This window comes from Sphaeramia orbicularis, chromosome 21 (assembly GCF_902148855.1).
Source record: "Sphaeramia orbicularis chromosome 21, fSphaOr1.1, whole genome shotgun sequence".
Classification (NCBI taxonomy): Eukaryota; Metazoa; Chordata; class Actinopteri; order Kurtiformes; family Apogonidae; genus Sphaeramia; species Sphaeramia orbicularis.
Genome location: NC_043977.1, coordinates 5,208,005 through 5,234,548, shown reverse-complemented (window position 1 = coordinate 5,234,548; position 26,544 = coordinate 5,208,005). Strand labels below are relative to the sequence as shown.

Here is a 26,544-nt window from a genome sequence, read left to right as displayed (position 1 = left end):
CTGCATGTTTTAGATGTTTCCCTCTCCCAACACTCCTGATTCAAATGGTAAGCCTGTCATCAAGCTCTGCAGAAGACTGATAATGAACATCAGATGGATCAGACTTTAGTCCCTAGATATCGGTATTAATATGTTAATAGTCGTTCAAATTTTAAAGAATGATTAACCAAACAATTTTTATATCAGTACTTATAAAATATAGACGAACTTCTGTACCCAAAGGTCAGCTCTACCCAGCATCAAAACTACCACATTTACATTTTTATTTATTTTATTATTAGACCTTTATTTAACCAGATAGAATCCCAAAGAGACTGAGATCTCTGGACCTGGACAAGAGGTCAGTAGCACACACCATGAAAGAAAACAGATTTTATAGACGGGTAATAATAAAAAATTAAAACAAACAGTAATAATACAGCAATAACAGAAAAGTTAGACAGTTTTTTTTAAGTGCAGTTAATAAAGTGCAAAAATTTAGTTGAGGTCACAGCAAATTAAAAACACAGGCACTGTCCGATCAACTCTCACTGTCTTGTTTGTAAGACGGAGCGACGGGTCAATGTGGTAGTAGAATAGAATAGAATAGAATAGAATAGAATAGAATAGAATAGAATAGAATAGAATAGAAAAGAATATCTTTATTTCCGTTGTAATTTAAAAGCGCCATCCAATCTGTACATCATAGATAAAACTTACTATAAAATTACAGATAAAAGTAGCTAAAATAAATAGATTTTGGGTAAAATAAAAAGGTAAAAAAAAAAAAAAAACATCCAAATATACATTCTGTTATTGCACTGATCCCTTTAAACATAATACACATCAGATGTGTTTCTGTATGGACTGTTGTGAACGCTGTCTTTATTGTTCTGTATCGTGTGTCTGATGGACACAGTTAAAAACAGTGTGTCCATGGTGTGAACTGTCCTGTATAATGTTCATAAATGTATTAATTTATGCAACAAATAGTAACTATGCATTAATGTTGCTGGTAATATTGGATTTTTTTTCTATCCTACTAAGACTGTGTGTTTGGTTTTTCAATGAAATCATCACCAAATTATGCTATTTTTCAAAGATTACCCACATTTTTGACTAAAACTATATTTTCCTTCGTCAAATGGGTTCAAGTAAAAACAGCAAATCCAAAATTTTGCATATTTGGCTTCTTATGCAAATTTGACGTATCTTATCTTATCTTACCTTGATCTCGCTGTTTTTTCAGTGTAGATTTAGTTGTTGTGCATTGTCTACTTTTACTTCAAAGGATTAAGACAAACACTTTGCTCCACTATTTAATGCCTCTCATTATATTCTATTATATCATTATTCTTCTTTTAAGTTCTGTTGTAAAACAGCTGGGTCTAACTTTAAGAACTAGAGTAATTTTCCAAACCTCAGTTTACAACAGATGAATAAGTCAAATATAGCTCTCTGTTTCAGATATATATATATTCTGTTTCAGAATTGTAAAATAGTCTGTTATATAGTCTTAATAGTCTTTTCGATGTCCATAAAACCATCGGAAGCTTCTGGAATGACAGCGATGACGAGGTCCAAACTCGACAGATGAATATGAATGATTCTCATATCATCTATTCAAGGATAACAGACACACTTCTGAATAAGTAGCATCATTTAAGTGTCATGTGTCTTTTTCTTTTTGCTTTTAACGTCTTAAACCTTCAAATTAAAGTTCAGGACCAAAGTGACAGTTTCAAAAACCGGAGTATGTTACTTGATTTAAGAGACTGGAAGCAACAAAATACAAATACTTGAAAGTGTGTGCACTTTACTTGGACTTTTCACTTTTATTTCCTGCATTTTGATGCGTAATATCTGTACTTTCTACTCCTTTGAATCTCAAAACAGATACTTTGTTTTTAAAGCATTTAAGGTGAAATTTTTGTTTTGCATCACAGCATCAGGACCGAATTCAAGCAACATCAATGTGACATAAACACAGAAAAGTGTTCATAGAGTAGGGATGTGCATTTTGGTGACTCTTTTAGTCTAAAAAATAAAATGATGGCAGTTTAAGACATTGGTCGTAGTGTACGGTGGCACAGTGGTTCAGTGGTTACAACTGTCAGATCAACGCAAGAAAGTCCAAGGATTCAGCAGAAGAAGAAGCAAAAAAGAACAGAAGAACAAAAGAAGAACCAAAGAAGAAGAGGAAAAGAAGCATAAAAGAAAAAAGGGAACAAAAGAAGAAGAAAAGAAGAACCAAAGAAGAAAAGAAGTAAAAAAAAAAACCCAAAAGAACCAAAGAGGAAGAAAAGATGAATCGAAGACGAAAAGAAGAAAACAGATGAACAAAAGAAGAACCAAAGAAGAAGAAGAGGAAAAAAAGAAGCATAAAAGAAAAAAGGGAACAAAAGAAGAAGAAAAGAAGAACCAAAGAAGAAAAGAAGCAAAAAAAACCAAAAGAACCAAAGAAGAGGAAGAAAAGACAAACCGAAGAAGATGAAAAGAAGAAAACAGAAGAACAAAAGAACCAAAGAAGAGAAAGAAAAGTAGAACCAAAGAAGAAAAGAAGCATAAAAGAAAAAAAAGAACCAAAGAAGAGGAAAAGAAGAACCGAAGAAGAGGAAGAAGAAAAGAAGCAAAAAAAAACAAAAGAAGAATCAAAGAAGAGAAAGAAAAGAAGAAAAAAACCCCAAAAGAACAGAAAAACAAAAGAACCAAAGAAGAAGAGGACGAAAGAACCAAAGAAGAAAAGAAGCATAAAAGAAAAAAAGAACCAAAGAAGAAGAGGAAGAAAAGAACAAAAGAACAGAAGAACAAAAGAACTAAAAGAAGAGGACGAAAAGAACTGAAGCAAAAAAGAAAAGAACCAAAGAAGAAGAGAAAGAAAAGAAGAAGAAAAGAACAGAAGAATCAAAGAAGAGGAAGAAAAGACGCACCGAAGAAGACGAGAAGAAGAAAACAGAAGAACAAAAGAAGAACCAAAGAAGAGAAAGAAAAAAAGAACCAAAGAAGAAAAGAAGAACCAAGGAAGAAGAAAAGAAGCAAAAAACCCAAAAGAACAATCAAAGAAGAGAAAGAAAAGAAGAAATAAAACACCCCAAAAGAACAGAAGAACAAAAGAACCAAAGAAGAGGACGAAAAGAAGAACCAAAGAAGAAGAAAAGAAGCATAACAGAAAAAAAAGAACCAAAGAAGAGGAAGAAAAGAACTGAAGAAGAAGAAGCAAAAAAACAAAAGAAGAAGAGAAAGAAAAGAACCACAGAAGAAGAAGCGAAATTTCAAATGTCTGTAACAGTAAAACTATTGGTTGAATTCATACTAAATTGGGTTTATAGATTATCAGTGAGCATGAATAGATGGGATTACATTTTGGGAAAACTAGGTCAAAGTTCAATATTTAAATGATTTTTTTTTTTTTTTTTTACATTTTTTTTCCTCCCATTTCCTTCTAACAGGCGAGATTTCCCATGTCTATAAAAACATCAATTTTGTTTCAGTTTACTTCAAACTGGGCACATATATGGAGGCAGCTCATATGATGACATCAGCACACGCATAGACATGATGACATCAGCACACGCATAGACATGATGACATCAGCACACGCATAGACATGATGACATCAGCTGGATCGATGACAAAATAAGACAATACATGCGAGGGGCGGGGCTTGTTGTGACTGACACCACCTGTTAAACCGATGCTTTTGGGTCTAAAAGGGTTAAACCTAAACACGTCCCTCTTTTCTCTGAATTACTCCTGATTTATAAATGAGGACAACTCCACCACAACGCCTCTGTAATATCACCCCCCCATCTACACACTCAGAATAAAAACACACACATTCACGTTCCTATGAAAAAAATATCCATGTCCAATTGTGGAATCCATGAATATTGAAGGACGGACTGCGACGGCGGCTCTCGTACTCATACCCTACGCTGTTCCCTCCCTCAGTGTTTGTTGTGGATCTCAGTTTTCTGCCTGCGAGCGTCACCGTACCCTCAGGTTCTGCAAACGCAGCCCCCCCACCCCCCACAAAACACTGAAGATTAGAATGGAAACTTGTAAAGAAAACATGAAACGAAACCACTTAGGAGTTTATGGCACACTGCTGGAGGGGGAAATGATTCAGACTGTGTGTCGGAGTCAAATAAAAAACTATTAACTGGGGCTGGTCCTTTTAGTAAAGTTTGATGTGACTTCCTTTTACTAAATCCAATCTGAAGTAAAAGTCTGATTCTGTCAGCTATGATACTGAACCATGTGGTATTTACTGTAAACTGAAAAAATATCAACAGAAATTCACTCGGAGCACCTGAAAATGTGCATCATGGTCACTAGATTTATGACTATTGAGTGAATTTATACATCAAATATGCTGATATTTAGTGCTGGGATGGAAAATTATGGGAATTATTGAATCTTTGGATTTAACTCAGGACCAAAATGATGTTCAAATTAAAAAAAAAAAAAAAAAATTTGCAATTTTTATGATTTATCGTCATATCACCCAGACGTGCAAATATATATTTATTAGGGTTAGGGTTCATATTGTCAGCTTAAAACACTTGATTTAATGTTTTGCTCTTTTATTATAATATTTTATCATTAAAATAGTTTGTTCTACCTCCATATTTGGGAAATATTCCACTGTTCTGACCATAAAAACAGTCAAAAACCACAAATAAGAACATTTGGATTTAACTCTGGACTAAAATTATGTTGAAACTTGAAAAATTATTGCAATTTTTATAGTGATTTATTGTCATATCCACACAAATATATATTTTTTTATTTATTTATGGTATGTATATGAACAAACTGAGAACTGCAATCATACAATTCCATGTAAAAATCACAGAATAAATTCATTCAGAGCACCTAATGTGCATCATGGTCACTAGATTTATTATTATTGAGTGAACTTATACATCAGATATGCTGATATGTAGCGCTGGGATGAAAAATTATAGGAATTATTGAATCTTTGGATTTAACTCTGGACTAAAATGATGTTCAAACTTGAAAAAGATTATTGCAATTTTTCTGATTTATCGTCAAATCACCCAAACCTACAACTATATATTTCTTAAGGTTAGGGTTCCTATTGTGAACTTAAAACACTTGATTTAATGTTTTGCTCTTTTATTATAATATTTTAACATTAAAATTGTTTGTTCTGCCACCATATTTGGGAAAAAATCATCCAAAACCACAAATAAGCATATTTGGAATTAAGTCAGGACCAAAATGATGCTGAAGCTTCAAAGAAATTATTGCAATTTTTATAATGATTTATTGTCATAGTCAGACAAATATATATGTATTATTTTTTATGGTATGTATATGGATAAACTGAGAACTGAAATCGTACAGTTCTATGTAAATATCACAGAATACATTCATTCACTTAACAATGTGCATCGTGGTCACTAGATTTATTATTACTGAGTGAATTTATATATCAAATACACTGATATGTAGCACTGGGATGGAAAATTATGGGAATTATTGAATCTACCTTCACATCTGGGAAACATTCCACTGCTCTAACAATAAAAATAGTCAAAAACCATAAATAAGAATATTTGGATTTAACTCAGGACCAAAATGATGTTGAAACTTCAAAGAAATTATTGCAATTTTTATAATGATTTATTGTCATATTCAGACAAATATATATGTATTATTTATTTATGGTATGTATATGGATAAACTGAGAACTGTAATTGTACAATTCTATGTAAATATCATAGAATACATTCATTCACCTGACAAAGTGCATCATGGTCTCTAGTTTTATTACCATTGAGTGAATTTGTACATCAAATATGCTGATATGTAGCTCTGGGATGGAAAATTATGGGAATTATTGAATCTACCTCCATATTTGGGAAATATTCCACTACTCTAACAATAAAAATAGTCAAAAACCACAAATAAGCATATTTGGATTTAACTCAGGACCAAAATGATATTGAAACTTGAAAAAAAATATTGCAATTTTTATGATTTATCGTCCTATTGCCCAGACCTACAAATATATATGTATTATTTATTTATGGTATGTATATGGATAAACTGAGAAGTGCTATTCCATGTAAATATCATAGAATACATTCACTCAGAGCACCTGACAAAGTGCATCATGGTCATTAGTTTTATTACCTTTGAGTCAATTTAAACATCAAATATACTGATATGTAGCGCTGGAATGTAAAACTATGGGAGTATTATTTTATGCTGTTATCACTTAACACATTTTACCCCAAAAACGACATCTTTTCAGTTTGTTTTGTTCATATAATCAGTTTAAAATACTTAAGTTTATCACATTCTGAACATTTTACCATTAAAATAGTTCATTCCACCTACATATTTGTGAAATATTCCACTGTTCCTACCACATTTTCCCATGTAAGTAAAATAGGTTAAGCTTTTCATCAAACAGGCTGACATGTAGTAGTAGGCGATAAAATTTCTGGAATATTATTTTATCCTCTTATCACATTATACTTTTTTTCATCTTTTAGGTTTATTCTGTTCATATTGTCAAGTTAAAACACTTGATTGAATGTTTCGCTCTTTTGTTATAATATTTTATCATTAAAATAGTTTATTCTACCACCATATTTGGGAAATATTCCACTGTTCTGACCATAAAAATAGTAAAAAGCCACAAATAATCTTTGGATTTAACTCTGGACCAAAATGATGTTGAAACTTGAAAAAAATCATTGCAATTTTTATAACAATTTATCGTCATATCCAGACCTACAAATATATATTTATTATTTATGTATGGTACATATATGGACAAACTGAGTAATATATAAATAAATTCATTCAGAGAACCTGGCAATGTTCACCATGGCAACTAGTTTTATTATTATATGATTATATGATGATGATATGTAGCACTGAGCGTTACAATGACTGGAGTATTATTTTATCCTGTTATCATTGTTACCACATTATATATTTTTCTCCATCTTTTGGGGTTAATTTTGTTCAAATTGTGAGCTCAAAACACTTGATTTAATGCTTTACTGTTTAATTTAATCACATTTTGAATGTTTTATCATTAAAATAGTTTGGTCTGACTATAAAAATAGTTCAAAGCCATAAATAAACATCTTGAATTTCACTCAAGGACAAAATGAGGCTTGAAACTTGAAAAAAAAAAAAAAAAAAATCATTTAAACTTTTTAGAATGATGTATTGCTATATTGTCCAGACCTACAAATATATGTGTATTATTTAAAATTTCTCTACTTTTATTTTAGAAGCATTTGACTTGTAGACCAGTGGAATAATTGATGCAGGATTAAAACAATCAGAGGGGGAAAAAAAATCCAAATCCATCAACCACCATATCATGAACCCAAACTAACCAATGCAATGATATTTATCCCATAATATTAAACTATATTCTGACATTAGTCATTATTGTTTTGTATCTCAGACCCCTGTTAGAAAAGAAACACCTGAATCCAAAGTGTCCACATACTTTTGTCCACATAGTGTATATTTGAGTCAAACTCCGTGACATGCTGCCTCTTCTTCCACCACCTTGACCCACGCGAGGAGGAGGAGGAGGACGAGGACGAGGACGAGGAGGAGGAGGGCTGTCATTCCACAGAAGGACAGTTTTAGCTCTTGGCCTGCTTTGAGCCGGGGCTCTGCGACACAGGCCCCCGGAAGACTGGGAACAAATCAATCTAACAAATAATTCACCGGCTGCGGCACGCCCGGCTGAACTGATGGCAGAGGAAGTGGCAAAATGAATTAAAGTTTCAAAGGAAACTGTCACTTTGTGTTACAGAAACCGACTAAACAGGTTTATGCTTTTGCCGCCGAGAGTTGGGAAAGTGCTGTGAGCAAATTCACAAGCACTTGCACTGGCAAGGAAAGTAAAAAGCATTAGGAGCAGCCCGGCGATGAAGGACACGGAAAAGAGAGACACAGACGCACGACCAGAGCAGCTCGGATTCTGGTCCGCTGGCGTCTTTTTTAGCCCCGTTTTTAACACGAGCTAAACAGGAACTCACACATAAACATGTCATCAGAAGACAGAAACGTGCAGAGGCAGAATGGATCCAGCAGCGGCTGACGTCATGCACAGGTGTCAAACATGCGGCCCAGGGGCCAAATCCGGCCCCCCAAAGGATCCAATCCGGCCCACCAAAAGGGTCTAAATCTAACCCACCAAAGGATCCAAATCGGCCCACCAAAAGGGTCCAATCTAACCCACCAAAGGATCCAATCCGGCCCACCAAAAGGGTCTAAATCTAACCCACCAAAGGATCCAATCCAACCCACCAAAGGATCCAATCCGGCCCACCAAAGGGTCCAATCCAACCCACCAAAGGGTCCAATCCGGCCCACCAAAGGGTCCAATCCAACCCACCAAAGGATCCAATCCGGCCCACCAAAGGATCCAATCCGGCCCACCAAAAGGGTCTAAATCTAACCCACCAAAGGATCCAATCCGGCCCACCAAAGGGTCCAATCCGGCCCACCAAAGGGTCCAATCCAACCCACCAAAGGGTCCAATCCGGCCCACCAAAGGGTCCAATCCAACCCACCAAAGGATCCAATCTGGCCCGCAGGATGAATTTGTGAAATGCAAAAATTACACTGAAGAAATTAACAATCAATTTGAGCTGCAACCGATTAATCGACTCAAAGTGATAAAAAAAAATTTCAACCACAATTCTCCTGAATCAAAGCTTTGTTTCCTTCATTTCTCTGCTGTTAAACATTGGTTCCACTGTTGTGTTTCACACGGATGCTTATTGTGACGCACAAAGAAGCTTCAATTCAGGAAAACTGCAATGGAATATTTTCGTTCAATCAATTTGAGTCGATTAATCGAATCGTGAATTTTTGCATTCACTTCAAGCACATAATCGATTAATCGGTTGCAGCTCTAAAATCAATGATGTCAAAATCATTTTAATCCAGGTTCCACATACAGTCCAATTAGATTTCAAGTGGGTCAGAACCAGTAAAATACTATCATAATAACCTATAAATAAGGACAACCCCAAATTTTCCCTTTGTTTTATTGGTGTAAAAAAAAGTAAAATTACATGAAAATGTTTACATTACCAAACTATACTTTTACAAAATAAGTGAATAACCTGAACAAAAGGAAATGTCTTAAGAAAAGTAAATGCAATTTTACCAATATTCTGCCTGAAACTAAATGTTTTATGCGATTGTAATTAGGGGTGTAAGAAAATATTGGTTCTGCAATATATCGCGATATTTCATTTCACAATACTGTGTCGATATTAAAAAGTACTGTATCGATATTTTCAGGTATTTATTCAAATGCAGATATTGTGGAGGTTCATTTTAGTTTTTTTTTCTTTTTTGTTTATATTTTATTTACTATTCTTTAACACTCTTTTATTAAATAATGTTAGTTCCTTTGCTGGGATTACACAAAAATAATGTTCTGATGTCAGTTGTGAACTAATAGAATATGAACATCTGAACAGGATCTTGAACTGTAATGTCTGTAAAACAGAATTTCAGTTGGAACACAGGAACATTTTGTGATATAACATTAGATCCTGTTGGGATCAAATAAAAATGTGTTTAGTATTTGTGCAGATTTCTGGTGTAATTCAATTCTTCCAGGAAATTATCGTTTAAAAAAAAAAGAAACAAAACCAAAAAAATTGCCTTTTTAACAGTATCGTGACATATCGCATCATGATCCTAGTATTGTGATTTGTATCGTATCCCCAGATTCTTCCCGATACACAGCCCTAATTGTAATGCATATGTGTAAATGATAAACTGATAAACCGAGGCAGAATATTGTTAAAAATGCACTTGTTTTTCTTAAGACAATTCAAGTTGTTCATGTTATTCAGATTTTTAGGGAAACTTTGTAGATGTAAACCTGATCATAATATAATTTAACTTTTTTCACTGTTATTATTTTACTGGTTCGGCCCACTGGAGATGAAATGTGGAACTGAACTAAAATGAGTTTGACACCCCTGATGTAATGGAAGCAGACGCCCAAACAAACGCCGAAGTGTAACTCGACTCAGAAACTACACCGTCGAATCTAGATCCAAGTTCTAAAAAGGCTGGAGGCCAAAAGTGCATGGCAAACATCCAGTTGATTCAATTGTAGAAATCTGACAACGGATCTTTGTTGTCATAGTGTTCCTTCCTTTCACCAGCCTTTAAAAACAAACCTAAAAGTGTTTGTATAATTCTTACACGATAAAGTAAATGTACCTGTTTGGTGTGCATAAGCCTCAGCGTCCATCCTGTTTATGTGGGCGCTTTAATCCTCGTCTGATTGAACTGAGGAACGGCCTTTTTTGTAGTAGCTGCACGCAATATTGGCTACAACAACGTTAGCTTGTATCCATTTTTTAGCTTCTGTGGAGTGAATGGTACCAACATGTAACCGATGAATCATCTGAATTAAAGAGGTTGTTTATGTCAGTGGTTTGGAGTTTCTGCACCCGAGGCAAACCAGGGATGCCAGACAACCAGCAACTGCCTCGACTAATAATGACAAACAGCTTCTCAATGAGTCAGTGAGGAGTGAAAGTGAGACCAGAGGAGTGTTCGCGTATATTGTAACGTTTCTTTTTTTTTTTTTCTTCTTCTAAAGTTTCACACATGTGACTTTGGTGACAATCACAAAATGAAGGACGTAAAAGTGGAGAGCAAAGAGATAAAGGAACATGTGAAGTGTGTGTCATCTGCCCCGAAAAAAATCTGATCAATGACGGGGAATTCCAGCATTTAGCCAGGACCATTGTCAGTAAAATACACACACAGATGCTTATTGTGACGCACAAAGAAGCGTCAATTCAGGAAAACTGCCATAGAATATTTCCGTTGAGTCAATTCGAGTCGATTAATCGAATCGGGAATTTTTGCATTTGCTTCAAGCACCTAATCGATTAATCGTTTCAGCTCTAGTGATACCTGCACAAAATGATGCAGTTTTTGGAAAGTAAAAGTGGAGAGCAAAGAGATAAAGGAGCATGTGAAGTGTGTGTCATCTGCCCCGAAAAAATCTGATCAGTGGTGGGGAATTCCAGCATTTAGCCAGTACCATTGTCAGTAAATACACACACATATCATTAGCCTCATAGCATAATTGCCAAAGTCATATTTTTGGCCGTATTGTGATATCTGGAGCTGAAACGATTAATCGACTCAAAGTGATCCAAAAGAAAAAAAATCATTCAACCACAATTCTCCTGAATCAAAGATTTGTTTCCTTCATTTCTCTGCTGTTAAACATTGGTTCCACTGTTGTGTTTCGCACGGACACTTATTGTGACGCACAAAGAAGCTTCAATTCAGGAAAACTGCTATAGAATATTTCCGTTCAATCAATTCGAGTCGATTAATTGAATCGTGAATTTTTGCATTCGCTTCAAGCACCTAATCGATTAATCGTTTCAGCTCTAGTGATATCTGCACAAAATAAAGCAGTTTTCAGAAAGTAAAGTTTCACATGTGACTTTGGTGACAATCACAAAATGAAGGACGCAAAAGTGGAGAGCAAAGAGATAAAGGAGCATGTGAAGTGTGTGTCATCTGCCCTGAAAAAATCTGATCAGTGGTGGGGAATTCCAGCATTTAGCCAGTGCCATTGTCAGTAAAATACACACACAGACGCTTATTGCGACGCACAAAGAAGCTTGAATTCAGAAAAACTGCCATAGAATTTTTCCGTTCAATCAATTCGAGTCGATTAATCGAATCGTGAATTTTTGCATTCGCTTAAAGCACCTAATCCAGTGGTTCTTAACCTGGGTTCGATCGAACCCTAGGGGTTCGGTGAGTCAGTCTCAGGGGTTCAGCGGAGGTCAAGACACACACTCGACTCATTAGTCGGGTGTGTGTGTCGGGCTAGGTCCGTGTATGTAAACAAACGGCTTCGGAGACTCTTTCTCTGATTGACATCCAATATACGCGGTGTATTGTTGTTGCTTATAGCACTACAACACATCCGGAAGTGTTTATAATCTCTTCCACTCGTCTGACGATGAATTATTTGAGTATTTTCCACATCGTTGTTGTGACTCTTGCTACTTCCTGTTAACCACGGAGGCAGCCATGTGTAGCATTTGTTTACATTTTTCGGTCACTGCACCGTTCAGTTACAATCATGTGACAACCGACGCACTGTCGCGGATGGAGAAATCGTATTACGCTAAAGCCGAGCTAGTGCCGTAATAAAACAACGATCAAAAAAATACTGAAGGAGTATAATGAGAACTTTTTTTGATACACTACATGCAATTATCTTTTTTATGTCAAAATTGCGTGGTTCAGAAAGTTCGGAGCGAGATGAAACGATAACCGGGTTGACCTGACGGCCTACACATACATATACACAACAGCAGAAGTCACACTGATTTGCAGTAAATATTCTCATTATTATTGTAGCCTGATGGAAATTAGGTGATGGGTGTGTGTTAAAATGTTAAAAATGATAAATAGCATAAATACAATAAATTCATTATTGGAATACATAAGGTTAAAAATTAAAACCATTTCAGTGTGGTAGTATTAAAAAAGGTCATGTCTTTGTGAAAAGGTATGTAATTTGTTGTAAGTTCATGCACTGTATTGGTTTTGTTCTTTGAACACAGTGATGTTAATGCACAGTTCATTTTGTGCACTAGTAAAACATATCCCTGTGCCTTGAATTTGAAAAAAATCATATTGTATTTTTTAATAAAGAAGGGTTCGGTGAATGCGCATATGAAACTGGTGGGGTTCAGTACGGCCAACAAGGTTAAGAACCACTGACCTAATCGATTAATCGTTTCAGCTCTAGTGATATCTGCATAAAATGAAGCAGTTTTCGGAAAGTAAAGTTTCACACGTGTGACTTTGGTGACAATCACAAAATGAAGGACGCAAAAATGGAGAGCAAAGAGATAAAGGAGCATGTGAAGTGTGTGTCACCTGCCCCGAAAAAATCTGATCAATGACGGGGAATTCCAGCATTTAGTCAGGACCATTGTCAGTAAATACACACACATATCATTAGCCTCATAGCATAATTGCGTAAGTCATATTTTTGGCCATACTGTGATATCTAGAGCTGTAATGATTAATCAGCTCAAAGTGATCCAAAAAAAAAATCATTCAACCACAGTTCTCCTGAATCAAAGCTTTGTTTCCTTCATTTCTCTGCTGTTAAACATTGGTTCCACTGTTGTGTTTCACACGGACGCTTATTGTGACGCACAAAGAAGCTTCAATTCAGGAAAACGGCAATAAAATATTTCCATTCAATCAATTCGAGTCAATTAATTGAATCGTGAATTTTTGCATTCGCTTCAAGCACCTAATCGATTAATCGTTTCAGCTCTAGTGATATCTGCACAAAATGAAGCAGTTTTCGGAAAGTAAAGTTTCACGGGTATCACAATTTAGCCACAAATATGCTACAAAGCTAACGATACACATATTATAAATGCATGACAATTAAGGGTGTAAAAAATATCGGTTCTACAATATATTGCGATATTTCATTTCACAATACTGTATCGATATTAAAAAGTACTGTATCGATATTTTTAGGTATTTATTCAAATGCAGATATTGTGGAGGTTCATTTTTGTTTTTTTGGTTTTCTTTTTTGTTTCTATTTTATTTACTATTATGTAACACTCTTTTATTAAATAATGTTAGTTCCTTTGTTGGGATTGTGCAAAAATAATGTCATCATGTTAGTTCTGAACTAATAGAATATAAACATTTGAACAGGATCCGAAACTGTAATGTCTGTAAAAAATCATTTCAGTTTAAACACAGGAACATTTTGTGATAGAACATTAGATCCTGTTCTGGTCAAATAAAAATGTGTTTAGTATTTGTGCAGATTTCTGGTGTAATTCAATTCTTCAAGGAAATAATCATTTAAAAAAAAAAAGACACAAACAAAAAATTGCCTTTTTAACAGTATCAGGATATATCGTGATATATCGTATCGTCATCCTAGTATTGTGATTTGTATGGTATCACCAGATTCTTGCTAATACACAGCCCTAACGACAATGAAGCACAACCCGCCAAAACCAGACACAACTTCCCGAACACCTTGCGCCGAAACTTAAAGACCAAACCTAAGTCCTAGATCCAAACTACCAACCGCATTGTGTGCCCTTCATCTGTCCAGGTGCTCAGCTACTAAGAAATTGATGCCTTTTCCAGTCAATAACCTGGGATGAGTCCATCTGAAGGCTTCCCAGCTCTAAAGATCCTCTTTCATCCTTTGTGGCCGCCTTGCAAAGCTCCAAGCGCTACAAAGCGTCAGAGAAAACTGATCTGCATGAGGTTTAGTAATCTTGAGGTGACTAACTGCTTTTGAAGCTACCTGCTCTTTTGTACAACCTATTGAGCGCGTATTGTACGGTGGTTAGAAAGTAGATATGAGTGTGCTAGTCACTAGAGATAACCTAACCATCTGGAGCGCTCCATTCCTGGGAGATAATACCCAAAGTCAAATAGCTATGATGAAAAATGATCTCTTTTCCACGATCGTTTGACTGTTGCATTACACTAACACTTGTTTAGGAGCTGGATCTTTGTGGCAACTAATCCGTCTAAGCCTATTCTTTTAAGGTATTCTATCAAAGACTGTTTGAGAATAAAACCACAGACTGTTTGAAGGCTAAACTTTTGAACTGCATGGATGTGCCGCATAGTGTTTTTTTCCCCCCTTACAAATAGCCTGTGGTTATATCTCACACTACAGTTTACAACTCTGGCTCAATCCAGTTCTATTTGTCGTCACCGGCATCAATTTACAGGAAATACCTATAAGACGACGTAAAAACTTGGGATGTGATTGCAGGTACACGACCAGTCGAAAGTTTGGACTCATCCGTTTTTTTCTTTATTTTCGTGACTGTTTCCATTGTAGTTTCTCACTAAAGGCATTAAAACTATGAATGAACACATGTGGAATTATGGAGTTAAAAAAGCTGTGACATAACTCAACGATCCACTGAGTTGATCGCTGTTGTTATTTGACGTTTAAGGTCATTGAGGTTAGTGTCACGTCACGGCATGTCACGGAGTTTCACTCAAATATACACTATGTGGACAAAAGTATGTGGACACGTTGAGTTCAGGTGTTTCTTTTCTACCAGGGGTCTGGGATACAAAACAATAATGACTAATGTTTTATATTATGAGATAAATATCATTGCATTGGTTAGTTTGGCTTAAATTATTATCTTTGCTTCTAAAATGCCTCAGATGGTTTTTACTTAATTTCTCTCAACATTGATTTTTTTTTTTTTTTATCCATGATTATGATTCTAAATGTTCTACCACTAAATTTCTACAATATTTTTCCTGCTCTGACTATAAATGATAATTTTCTACCACAACTAACCATCTACTTTCATCACATCTCACTGAGGAAGAAAAATCTACCTTTAAACTTTAAGGAAATATTGATGTTTATAAACTATATGGACATAAATATTGGGACACATCATGTCTACAGCTGGAAGATTTCCTGTTCATGAGGATTTGACATAAAAACATTAATATTTCCTTAAAGTTTAATGGTAGATTTTTCTTCTTCAGTGAGATGTGATGAAAGTAGATGGTTAGTTGTGGTAGAAAATTATTATTGACAGTCAGAGCAGGAAAAATATTATAGAAATTTAGAGGAAGAACATTTAAAATCATACTCATGGATAAAAAAAAACAAAAAAATCAGTGTTGAGAGAAATTAAGTCAAAGCCGCATAGTGTTTTTTCCCCCTTACAAATAGCCTGTGGTTATATCTAACACTATAGTTTACAAGTCTGGCTCAATCCAGTTCTATTTGTCGTCACCTGCGTCAATTTTCAGGAAATACCTATAAGACGACGTAAAAACTTGGGATGTGATTGCAGGTACACGACCAGTCGAAAGTTTGGACTCATCCGTTTTTTCTTTATTTTCATGACTATTTCCATTGTAGTTTCTCACTGAAGGCATTAAAACTATGAATGAACACATGTGGAATTATGGAGTTAAAAAAACTGTGACATAACTCAACAATCCACTGAGTCAATCACTTGTTATTCAATGTTTAAGGTCATCGAGGTCAGTGGGTAGCGGTGGAACATAAACTCCTCTTTCAAACGGTCACTGACTCATTCCATGACGATGCTTGAGAACTGAAGCAATGCGTCATGAAATCGGTTCATTCTTTTTGAATAACCCTGTATATTTACACTACCAGTCAAAAGTTTGGACTCACATGGTTTTTCTTTATTTTCATGACTATTTACATCAGGGGTCTCAAACATGCGTCCCGGGGGCCAAATGCGTCCCGCCAAAGGTTCCAATCCGGCCCCTGGGATGAATTTACAAAGTGCAAAAATTCCACAGTCAAAGCTGTGGAACTCATTTTAGTTCAGGTTCCACATACAGACCAATCTGATCTACAGTCAAATAATAACAGCAGAAGAACCGACAAAAAAGAATGACTGCAGATTTTCTTCTTGCTTTGATGTGACAAAAATCATATTACATTATGCTTATAAATAATACAAACTTCACATTTTTTCCTTTGTTTTAGTGCAAAAAATAACATTAAAATATGAAAATATTTACATTTACAAACTCTCCTGTAACAATAAAACGTGAATAACCTGAACAAATGAACAACCTGAAACGTCTAAAGAAAATTCAGCACAATTTTAACCATTTTCTGCCTGTTGTTAAGTGTTTAGTGTCTTTGTAGATCTGATCTATAATGCACATGTAGAAATGATAAGTTGATGCAAAATATTGTTAAAATTGCACTAAATTTAAGGGTTTTTTTAATTTAAATTTCAGTTGGTTTTTTTTGATAGTTTATACAAGTAAGTATTTTCGTAATTTAATGTTTTTAATCGTATTAAAACAAAGACAAAAATTTGTGGTTGTCATTATCTATAGGTTATTCTGTTATTATTTGACTGGTCCGACCCACTGCAGATCAAATCAGGCTGAATGTGGAACCTGAAAGAAAATGAGTTTGAGAGCTCTGATTTCCATTGTACGAGTAGATTCTCACTGAAGGCATCAAAACTATGAATGAACACATATGGAATTATGGAGTTAAAAAAAGTGGGACGTAACTCAAAGCATGTTTTTTTTTTTAGATTCTTCCAAATAGCCACATTTTGCGTGTATTTCTGCTTTGCACATTCTTGGGATTCTTCATGAGGTCGTCACCTGACATGTTTTCCAACAGTTTTGAAGGAGTTCCCAGTGATGCTGAGCACTGGTTGGTCCATCTCATGTCATTTAAATGAGAAGGTGAGTCCAAACTTTGGACTGGTTGTGTAGTTGGAATAAAAAAATGCATGTAGATTCCATAGAGTACAGGGTTATTCAAAAAGAACGAACCCACTTCATGACGCATTGCTTCAGTTCTCAAGCATCATCATGTAACCATTTGAAAGAGGAGTTTTTAAAAGTTCTGAACGGCTGTAGTCACGTCGTTCCTCTGGCAAGGTTCAGTCGTTCGTTTACCCTCATAATGGCGAGTCCTCGGTGAATCCTCTTTGTGCTTCGGCCTGCGAGATCCCCACACCTCACCTTGTGTGATTTTTTTTCTTGTGGGGATACGTAAAAGATCGCGTTTATGTTCCACCGCTAACCATCCACTAGTCTCGATGACCTTAAACATCGGATAACAACAGCGATCAACTCAGTGGATCGCATCTGGGAGGAATTCTCTTAAGGTACTGATGTTGTCCATGCTGCAGGTAGTGGACACTAGGGATGTAACCATATGAAAATTTCATTTCACGGTTATTATGACCAAAATTATCACAGTAATCATTCTTATCGTGGTATTATTGAAATAGTGCTCAAAATGTTCAAAAAGTACAAATATACACACTGAAAAAATGTAACCAAGTTGTATTTTGAAATAAATAAATAAATAAATAAAGTAATAGGTACAATGTAGCTTCTGTTGGCAGAAACATTCACATATTAATCCTTTAGGAGTCTGAGCCTATTTTTACAGAAGTGTAGTGCATTCACACAAAAAATAAAATTTGGCTCTGTTTTTCCGAATTAACAAGATACTATTTTCGGAAAAAATTTTAATTCAGCTCCGTTTTTCTGAATTTCTGAATTAACAATATACTGTTTTCTGAAAAAAATTAAATTTGACTCTGTTTTTACAAGATAATTATCTTGCTTATTCAGAAAAACAGAGCCGAGTTTATTTTTGTGTGTGAATGCAATAGACTTCTGTATATTTTGTCTGTTTTTCAGTCCTTTTGATTTTGCCTTTATATACTACATAAACAAATGTTTACTATACCCATGTTTGGGATCTTTTTTTTTTCAGCACAACTTCATCTATATCATCTGTCTGTTATTTTTTCACTTTAACCTACTATACCAACACAAAAGGACAAAAAACACACAAAAATATAAAATCCGATTTAAAAAATGTAAATAATTTATTACATAAATAACACAAAGATGCTTAACGAACCCTTTCAAAGCCTATAAAAGTGAATATGGGTTCCAAATATTAGGTATATACAATTAAAATTGTAATAAATTAAAACTATACTCAAATATTTGACATAAAAGCAGATATTTACATAGGGTTTTTTTCCCCTAAAAGTGCGGTAATCGAACACGGTTATCATGATATTTAGAATTTTAACAATAATACTAACTGTTGGCAGTTTTACCGCGGTTTATCGTTATACCGGTAATCGTTACATCCCTAGTAGACACACTGAACACTTGTAAGACAGGAAATAAAAGCTGAGTGTGAGTCGAATACTAGTGACTTGGCTGGAGTTTTCTACTGCTTTTCCGTATTAAAATATTGCGTAATGAAAAGGGTTCGTCCTTTTTTAATATCCCTGTATAAATAATAACATATACAGGGTGGGGAAGCAAAATGTACAATATTTTGAGGCAGGGATTGAAAGACAGTGTATGACCAATTAGTTTATTGAAAGTCATGAGAATTTATTTGCCACAAGAAAATGTCCATAATAGAAAATGTTTTTATTCTATGTGTCCTCCTTCTTTCTCAATAACTGCCTTCACACGCTTCCTGAAACTTGCACAAGTGTTCCTCAAATATTGGGGTGACAACTTCTCCCATTCTTCTTTAATAGTATCTTCCAGACTTTTTCGTAATAGTTTTGCTCATAGTCATTCTCTTCTTTCCATTATAAACAGTCTTTATGGACACTCCAACTATTTTTGAAATCTCCTTTGGTGTGACGAGTGCATTCAGCAAATCACACACTCTTTGACGTTTGCTTTCCTGATTACTCATATGGGCAAAAGTTTCTGAAAAGGTATGGATAATAGTGTTAGGTATGATTATGACATCAGTATATGTTTGGGTTCAAAACAATTGACGTAGTGTCCTGCTGAGAAAAAACAACTAAATGTTCAGTGTACATTTTGCTTCCCCACCCTGTATATAATAACATATATATAACAACCTTAATGGCTAACCATTAAGGTTATTATTTAGAAGGGGGCAGGAAATATAAGATTTTCTTCATCCTGCTCCTTTTCGAGCATGGGTGTGTACATGTTTGTTTACTTGATGATTATTGAATGTTTACTGATGAAATGCACAACCATGAACAAAAGAAATGAAATGAAATGAAGTAAACAGTGGGTGCAGAACTGACCTCTTTTAAAGACTATGCTGTCGTAGGGGATTTTGTTTCTGGTTTCCAAGCTGGAGCAGTTCCATCGGTGCCCCCGGAACTGGTGCTGACACTCGTGGATGGCGATCTGGATTCCCTGGATGGCTGAAGCCGTCACGTCCGGGTTCCGCATGCACACCTCCAGCTGGCGTCGAGTCAACCCCGGCAACGTCAGACACACGGTGTTGGCGTTGAGGATGGGGTCGATGTTGGGAAGTTTCAAGCCCAAGATTTCATTGGAGTCTACCCTGCATGGAGCACCAAGGTCAGGTTATGGACGAGGCAAACAACACCATCATAAATCACGGGTTGAAGTGTTTCTTACGACGAACACCAATGATTATTACCCACAAAGCCTTTCTGATTCCTTGGAAACCTCAACAATTCATACTGTCGGTTTGTCAGACCGTTACCAGATGATGACAGACGCTCCAGAAAATGTTGTTGTGGATCTGGTTTTAGTATTTTTCTGTTTTAGTCGGTTTATGGTCTTGCAAAGTTGGTGCGAAAATAGAATCTATTTTATGTTTCTGCAGCTAAAACGCTCAACGTTAAAGGTTAGAAGTTGTGATTTTTGTCATTTTTTTGTCCTTATAAAACTACTTTTTAACAATCATTTACACTGAAACACTCAGCAATGCAGCAAATAAGAAGTAAACCGGACTTTTTAGGTTTTACTGTTATTGTTTTAATGTAGGATTCATTTTTAGAGGATTTTTACGATGTACATTGCTGGTCCTGAGTGCTGATTTCGTTTCATGTATATACTACATGTAATGACAATAAAGTGAGCCTTGAGCTTTTTTAGATGTTAGAGGTTGAAACATGTGGGTCAAACTGGCCCAAACCCAGTCGCTCCACCAACACTGCTCTATAATTTCTTCGAAAATACCAGCTTCACATATTAAATGTGCTAAATCATACACTTTAATAAAATAAATTAGAAAACAAATGACCAAAGTGCTGGTTCATGTGACTCATGTGTTCAATATATATGATTAGGGCTGTGTATTAGCAAGAATCTGGTGATACCATACAGATCACAATACTAGGATCACAATACGATATATCACGATATATCATGATACTGTTAATAAGGCAATTTTTTGTTTGTTTCTTTTTTATAATGATTATTTCCTTGAAGAACTGAATTGCACCAGAAATCTGCACAAATACTAAACACATTTTTATTTGATCACAACAGGATCTAATGTTCTATCACAACATGTTCCTGTGTTCAAACTGAAATTATATTTTACAGACGTTACAGTTTCAGATCCTGTTCAAATGTTCATATTCTATTAGTTCAGAACTAACATCAGAACAGTATTTTAGTTCAATCCCAACAAAGGAACTAACATTATTTAATAAAAGTGTTAAATAACAATAAATAGAATATAAACAGTAAAGAAAAACAAAAAAACAAAATGAACCTCCACAATATCTGCATTTGAATAAATACCTAAAAAATATCGTTACAGTACTTTTTAAATATCGATACAGTACTGTGAAATGGAATATCGCGATATATTGCAGAATTGATATTTTCTTACACCCCTACATATGATGGTGTGTTGGTTTATTTACATTTATACCGTAGATTTATAAACGTTCCACTGATGGAACCTGTAAAGTGAATGTATTATCGTGTGCAGACAGTGTTTTGAAGTAGATCTGGTCGCTCTCACACTAATATTCCTTATGAGTAAAAGCCATTCTATCATTAATTCTAAAAATTTCACATTTTGGTCCAAGACTGTAACTTAGAAACTATAAAATACACCTCTTCAGAATAGCTAACCCATAAGTTTTACCCTCCATTTTGCATTCTCATTTTTATGTATTGCAATTTTTCTTTTATCTATTTGTTTACTTCTTTGAATTTTATGCATTGTCTGTTTTATCCTCTGCTGGACAGTGACCTTGGGTGTCCTGAAAGGTGCTTAGAAATAAAATGTATTATGATGATGATTATTATTATTATAATTATTATTATTACAACCAACCAGCACTTTGGTCTTATTTTTTTTTTTTTATTAGTGACTCAAATTTGGTCAATAATAATAATAATAATAATAATGGATTGGATTTATGTAGCGCCTTTCTTGACACCCAAAGCGCTTTACATTATTGATCCATTATTCATTCGCTCCCACATTCTCCCTCTGGTGGTGGTAAACTACATTTGTATCCACAGTTGCCCTGGGACAGACTGACAGAAGCGTGGCTGTCAATCTGTGCCTACAGCCCCTCCCACCACCACCAAACATTCATACACCAGTGTGAGTGGCACTGGAGGCAGGGAGGGTGACGTGTCTTGCCCAAGGACACAACGGACTGACTAGGACAGAGCAGGATTCGAACCGCCAACCCTTCGGTTATTGGATGACCCACTCTACCACCTGAGCCACAGCCGCCCCCCAAGTCAAGTTTAATTACTTTTATTCTGGAGGCATTTGACTCATAAGTAAGTAAATTTTATTTATAGAGCACTTTTCACAGACAGAGTCACAAAGTGCTTTACAGTGCCAAGTACAAATAAACAGTACAAATAAAATATAATTAAAATACTATTAAAACAACGGGTGTAAGAAAATATCGGTTCTGCAAAATATCACGATATTTCATTTCACAATACTGTATCAATATTAAAAAGTACCGTATCGATATGTTTAGGTGTTTATTCAAATGCAGATATTGTGGAGGTTCATTTTTGTTTTGTTTTTCTTTTTTGTTTATATTTTATTTATTATTATTTAACACTTTTTTTTATTAAATGTTAGTTTCTTTGTTGGGATTGCACAAAAACAATGTTCTGATATTCGTTCTGAACTAACAGAATATGAACATTTGAACAGGATCTTAAACTGTAATGTCTGTAAAACAGAATTTCAGTTTGAACACAGGAACATGTTGTGATATAGCATTAGATCCTGTTCTGATCAAATAAAAATGTGTTTAGTATTTGTGCAGATTTCTGGTGGAATTCAATTCTTCAAGGAAATAATCATTATAAAAAAGAAACAAACAAAAAATTGCCTTATTAACAGTATCATGATATATCGTGATCCTAGTATTGTGATTTGTATCGTATCACCAGATTCTTGCTGATACACAGCCCTAATCATATATATTGAAAATATGAGCCACATGAACCAGCACTTTGGTCATTTGTTATTTATTTTATTAAAATATGTAAGATTTAGCACATTTAAAGCCTGAAGTAGATATTTTCTAAGGAATTATAGAGCAGTGTTAGTGGAGCGACTGGGTTTGGGCCAGTTTGACCCACATGTTTCACCCTTTAACATGTAAAAAGTCTGGTTTACTGCTCGTATGATGCATGTACATTAGCATTAGATCCTGTTGTGATCAAATAAAAATGTGTTTAGTATTTGTGCATATTTCGGGTGTAATTCAATTCTTCACGGAAATAATCATTTAAAAAAAGAAACAAACAAAATTTGCCTTTTTAACAGTATCATGATATATTGTGATATATCGTGTCATGATCCTAGTATTGTGAATTGTATCGTTCAGATTCTTGCCAGTACATACCCCTAATTAAAATACAATTAAAATATGATAAGTACATCAAGTGCAATCAGTTTGGAGCAGCCCTGAGTCAGTGTAACAGTTTTCGATTCACAGCATGTGAACAAACCAACTTAACCTGCCACGGAACTAAAATCACAACAGGAAATTAAGCATGTAAACGGAGCGCTGGGTGTTGTTTTAACTTTTCAGCTCTAAAAGGTGTGCCCCTGCGCTCGACTGTCTGCACCTTCTGTTGCAGATCAATCATGTGAACAGCAGTAATTCCGCTGACAGGAGTCAAAGCTCTTCTTCGACTTCACAGAGAAACGACAACAGCGTAAAGAGGAAAGCCCAGGCGCAGCTGATGACGGCTGCAGAGCTGAACTGAGGGCACCGCAGCTTTACTTTTCATTATCATTACAAGGAAAACACAGGTTGTGTCAGTGTTTTTATGGCTGAGACGCACAACTGTACACACACACACACACACACACACGGCTTCTGCAAATAGACCCTGACATGCACTCACACATATCCAGGTGGAGGCATGAGTGGATAATAACACACACACACACACACACATGCAGCTGCAGCACATTTGCATACTACTGCGTCTTCAGGCAGTTTTTTTTTTTTTACCAACTCAGAGTTTCTAATGTGAAAGACTCTTAATGTTAACTCTGTAATCAGCCCTGGACGTGAATATAAACCAAATATCCTCCTAAATGTGACGCATACAGACGTTGGTTTGCGTGGTAGTGTCCTAGTTTCCAGTGGCTTCTCATTCTGAATCGTGCGTCTGTCATTCCTGTTCGACATCTGTTGCTACCTGTTGTGTTTCCAAAGCGTGAAGACCTGTTTCACAACTGTTTATTGCCACCATTGTTTGATGCAAATGTATGATTATTATTCAGAGATTATTATTCAGAGTAAGTCACAGAAACCATTAATGAAACTTTTACTGGTGTAAAAGTTGACTTTTGTTGTGTTAAAGAATATCACATTAAAAGATGGTGACAAACCAAACAGTGTTGGCTAGATTCAATATTTAACCCATAAAGACCCACAGCTACTTTTGTGTCAGTTCCCAAATGAAGTTTACTCCAGATTTAACCTTTCTGAAGTGATCTGTCACCATTTATTATGACATTATCTTCTGTATTTTGCACTTTTTTAGTAAAAAAATCAGACATCTTCCAATATTTAATTCACTAAAAAAGACCCAGAACTACTTGTGTGTCAGTTCCCAAATGAAGTTTACTCCAGATTTAACCTTTCTGAAGTGATTCATCACCATTTATTTTAACATTATCTTCTATATTTTGCAGTTTTTCAGTGAAAATCAGACATCTTCCAATATTTAATTCATTAAAAAAGACCCAGAACTACATTTGTGTCAGTTCCCAAATGAAGTTTACTCCACATTTAACCTTTCTGAAGTGATTTATCACCATTTATTGTAACATTATCTTGTGTATTTTGCAGTTTTTCGGTAAAAATCAGATATCTCCCTATATTTCATTCACTGGTCATGCAGATGTTCATAAAAACTTAGATTAAAGTTGAGGGTTATTACAACAGAAACAGAGAAAACTGAAGAAAAAGTAACTTTTTCAGTGAAATCTCTCACTAACTGAACATAAACCCAGTGTGTCCATCCACTGTCACTGATCCAACTCCATTGGTTTTACTGGTGCACCAATGTTGTAGAAGATGACGGTGTTTCCATGTTCACTACGGAGCCTCTGAACGTCCACATGGGTCATATCTGATGACCATGAAAAGATGAAGAACTGTATTTTACACCAATTATTGACATGGATTGACAGGATTAGTGGATCAACAGGTATTAAACAGTTCAGATCAGTAAACGGTTTTGGTTTCCAGTGGCTGTTTGGGTCTTTAAGGGTTAAATGCAGATTTGTAAATTCAAGACTTCTAAGACTTTTTAAGACCCTGCAGGAACCCTGATAGCTACGAAAATAAAAATAAAAAAAAACGCTGCAGCAGATGAATCCACACGTCCAAATCTCTTTCACCCAAGTAGCAGCTTAGGATGAAGTGTGTAATTGTACTAATTATTTACATGTATTGATAGGATTAGAGGATCAACAGGTATTAAACAGTTTAGACCAGTAGATGGTTTTGGTTTCCAGTGGCTGTTTGGGTCTTTAAGGGTTAAGAAACCAGATGTGATGTTTGAGTGAATGAAACTCTCCTTTGCACTGACTCCTTGTGGAAAGTTAAAGTGGTTTTTACGATTGTGTTTTTACTAATGTTTGTTTTTTTAAATTTGTGGATACTGCTGGAACCTGTAAATTTCCTTATGGTATGAATACTCTATCTATCTATCTATCTATCTATCTATCTATCTATCTATCTATCTATCTATCTATCTATCTATCTATAACACAGATATGAACTTTTTAACTTCAGTTCTGTTAATTAACTCTCATTAAACTTAACTCACCTTTTATCCAAGACACAGATAACCACCAAGACGCATGTGACTTTGAGGAATGACTGTTCCATTTTGCGCATTGGAATTGCAAGAAAAAAAAAGTAAATAAACTAAAAAAAAAAAAAAGAAAGATAAAAATGGATGAAGTGGAGGCAGGAGTTGGGTTCAAACTCAGTCCAATAATATTCCGGCTCAGAAAAAAAAAGCAGGCTCAGCTCAGGTCCGGTTTAAAGTTGACAGATCCGACGAGTCCCGAAGTCCAGATGCGCCAAAAAGCGGCAGGAGACTCATTCAAGAGAAGTTTCACCAGAGCTTCCAAACTTCACTGAATGGACGAGGCTGGTACAAGTTGGAGGAAATGTCAGCGCTGCTTTTCTCACACACATCCGTACGTATCCTCGTGTCTCCGCCAAGATATTTGCATCGGTGTACCATCCGACAGACGGAGCCAGAGCCAGGCTGGAAATGCAGTCTGCTTCACTAGTGATGTTTCAGTGCGCACCAATAGTCCTCTAAACTCCTGCACTTAGCGCTCCGCCGGCCCACTTTTTTGCGTCACTCAGGGAGTAAGAGGAGCGCCGAGGGAGGTCAAGTGCCTTGTTAAAGCACGATAGAGATCCTTTTAGATAAGGTAACCAGAAACACTTCAGCCGGAGTCCTTCATGAGGGAGGAAATGTTAGAGAGCATAGTGGAACGGCCGTGCGTAACGAGGAGCGGTGCGCGGACACCAAAAGTGACTGAAAGCATAAAGAGGAGGAAGAGGATGGAGATAAAAGATGAAGAGTGTGAAGAGGAGGAGGTTTCAAGCAGGACTTTTCCTCTTTAGTAATAAAAAAAAAAAAAAGCACTGATGGACT

The 26,544-nt window shown here is 35.6% G+C and overlaps 1 protein-coding gene across 1 annotated transcript in view; it reads right to left on the bottom strand.

Moving 5' to 3' along the window:
• Nucleotides 1-26,336, bottom strand: part of wnt10a (wingless-type MMTV integration site family, member 10a) — a 78,866-nt gene extending 52,530 nt beyond the window's left edge. Inside the window, exons 1-2 of the mRNA XM_030125384.1 lie at nucleotides 25,696-26,336; nucleotides 19,671-19,936 (exon numbers count right to left, since the gene is read on the bottom strand). Of these exons, the coding sequence (XP_029981244.1) occupies nucleotides 19,671-19,936; nucleotides 25,696-25,766 (337 nt within the window). The 5' untranslated portion in view covers nucleotides 25,767-26,336. The remainder of the gene's footprint in view (nucleotides 1-19,670; nucleotides 19,937-25,695) is intronic.
• Nucleotides 26,337-26,544: the final 208 nt, after the last annotated feature.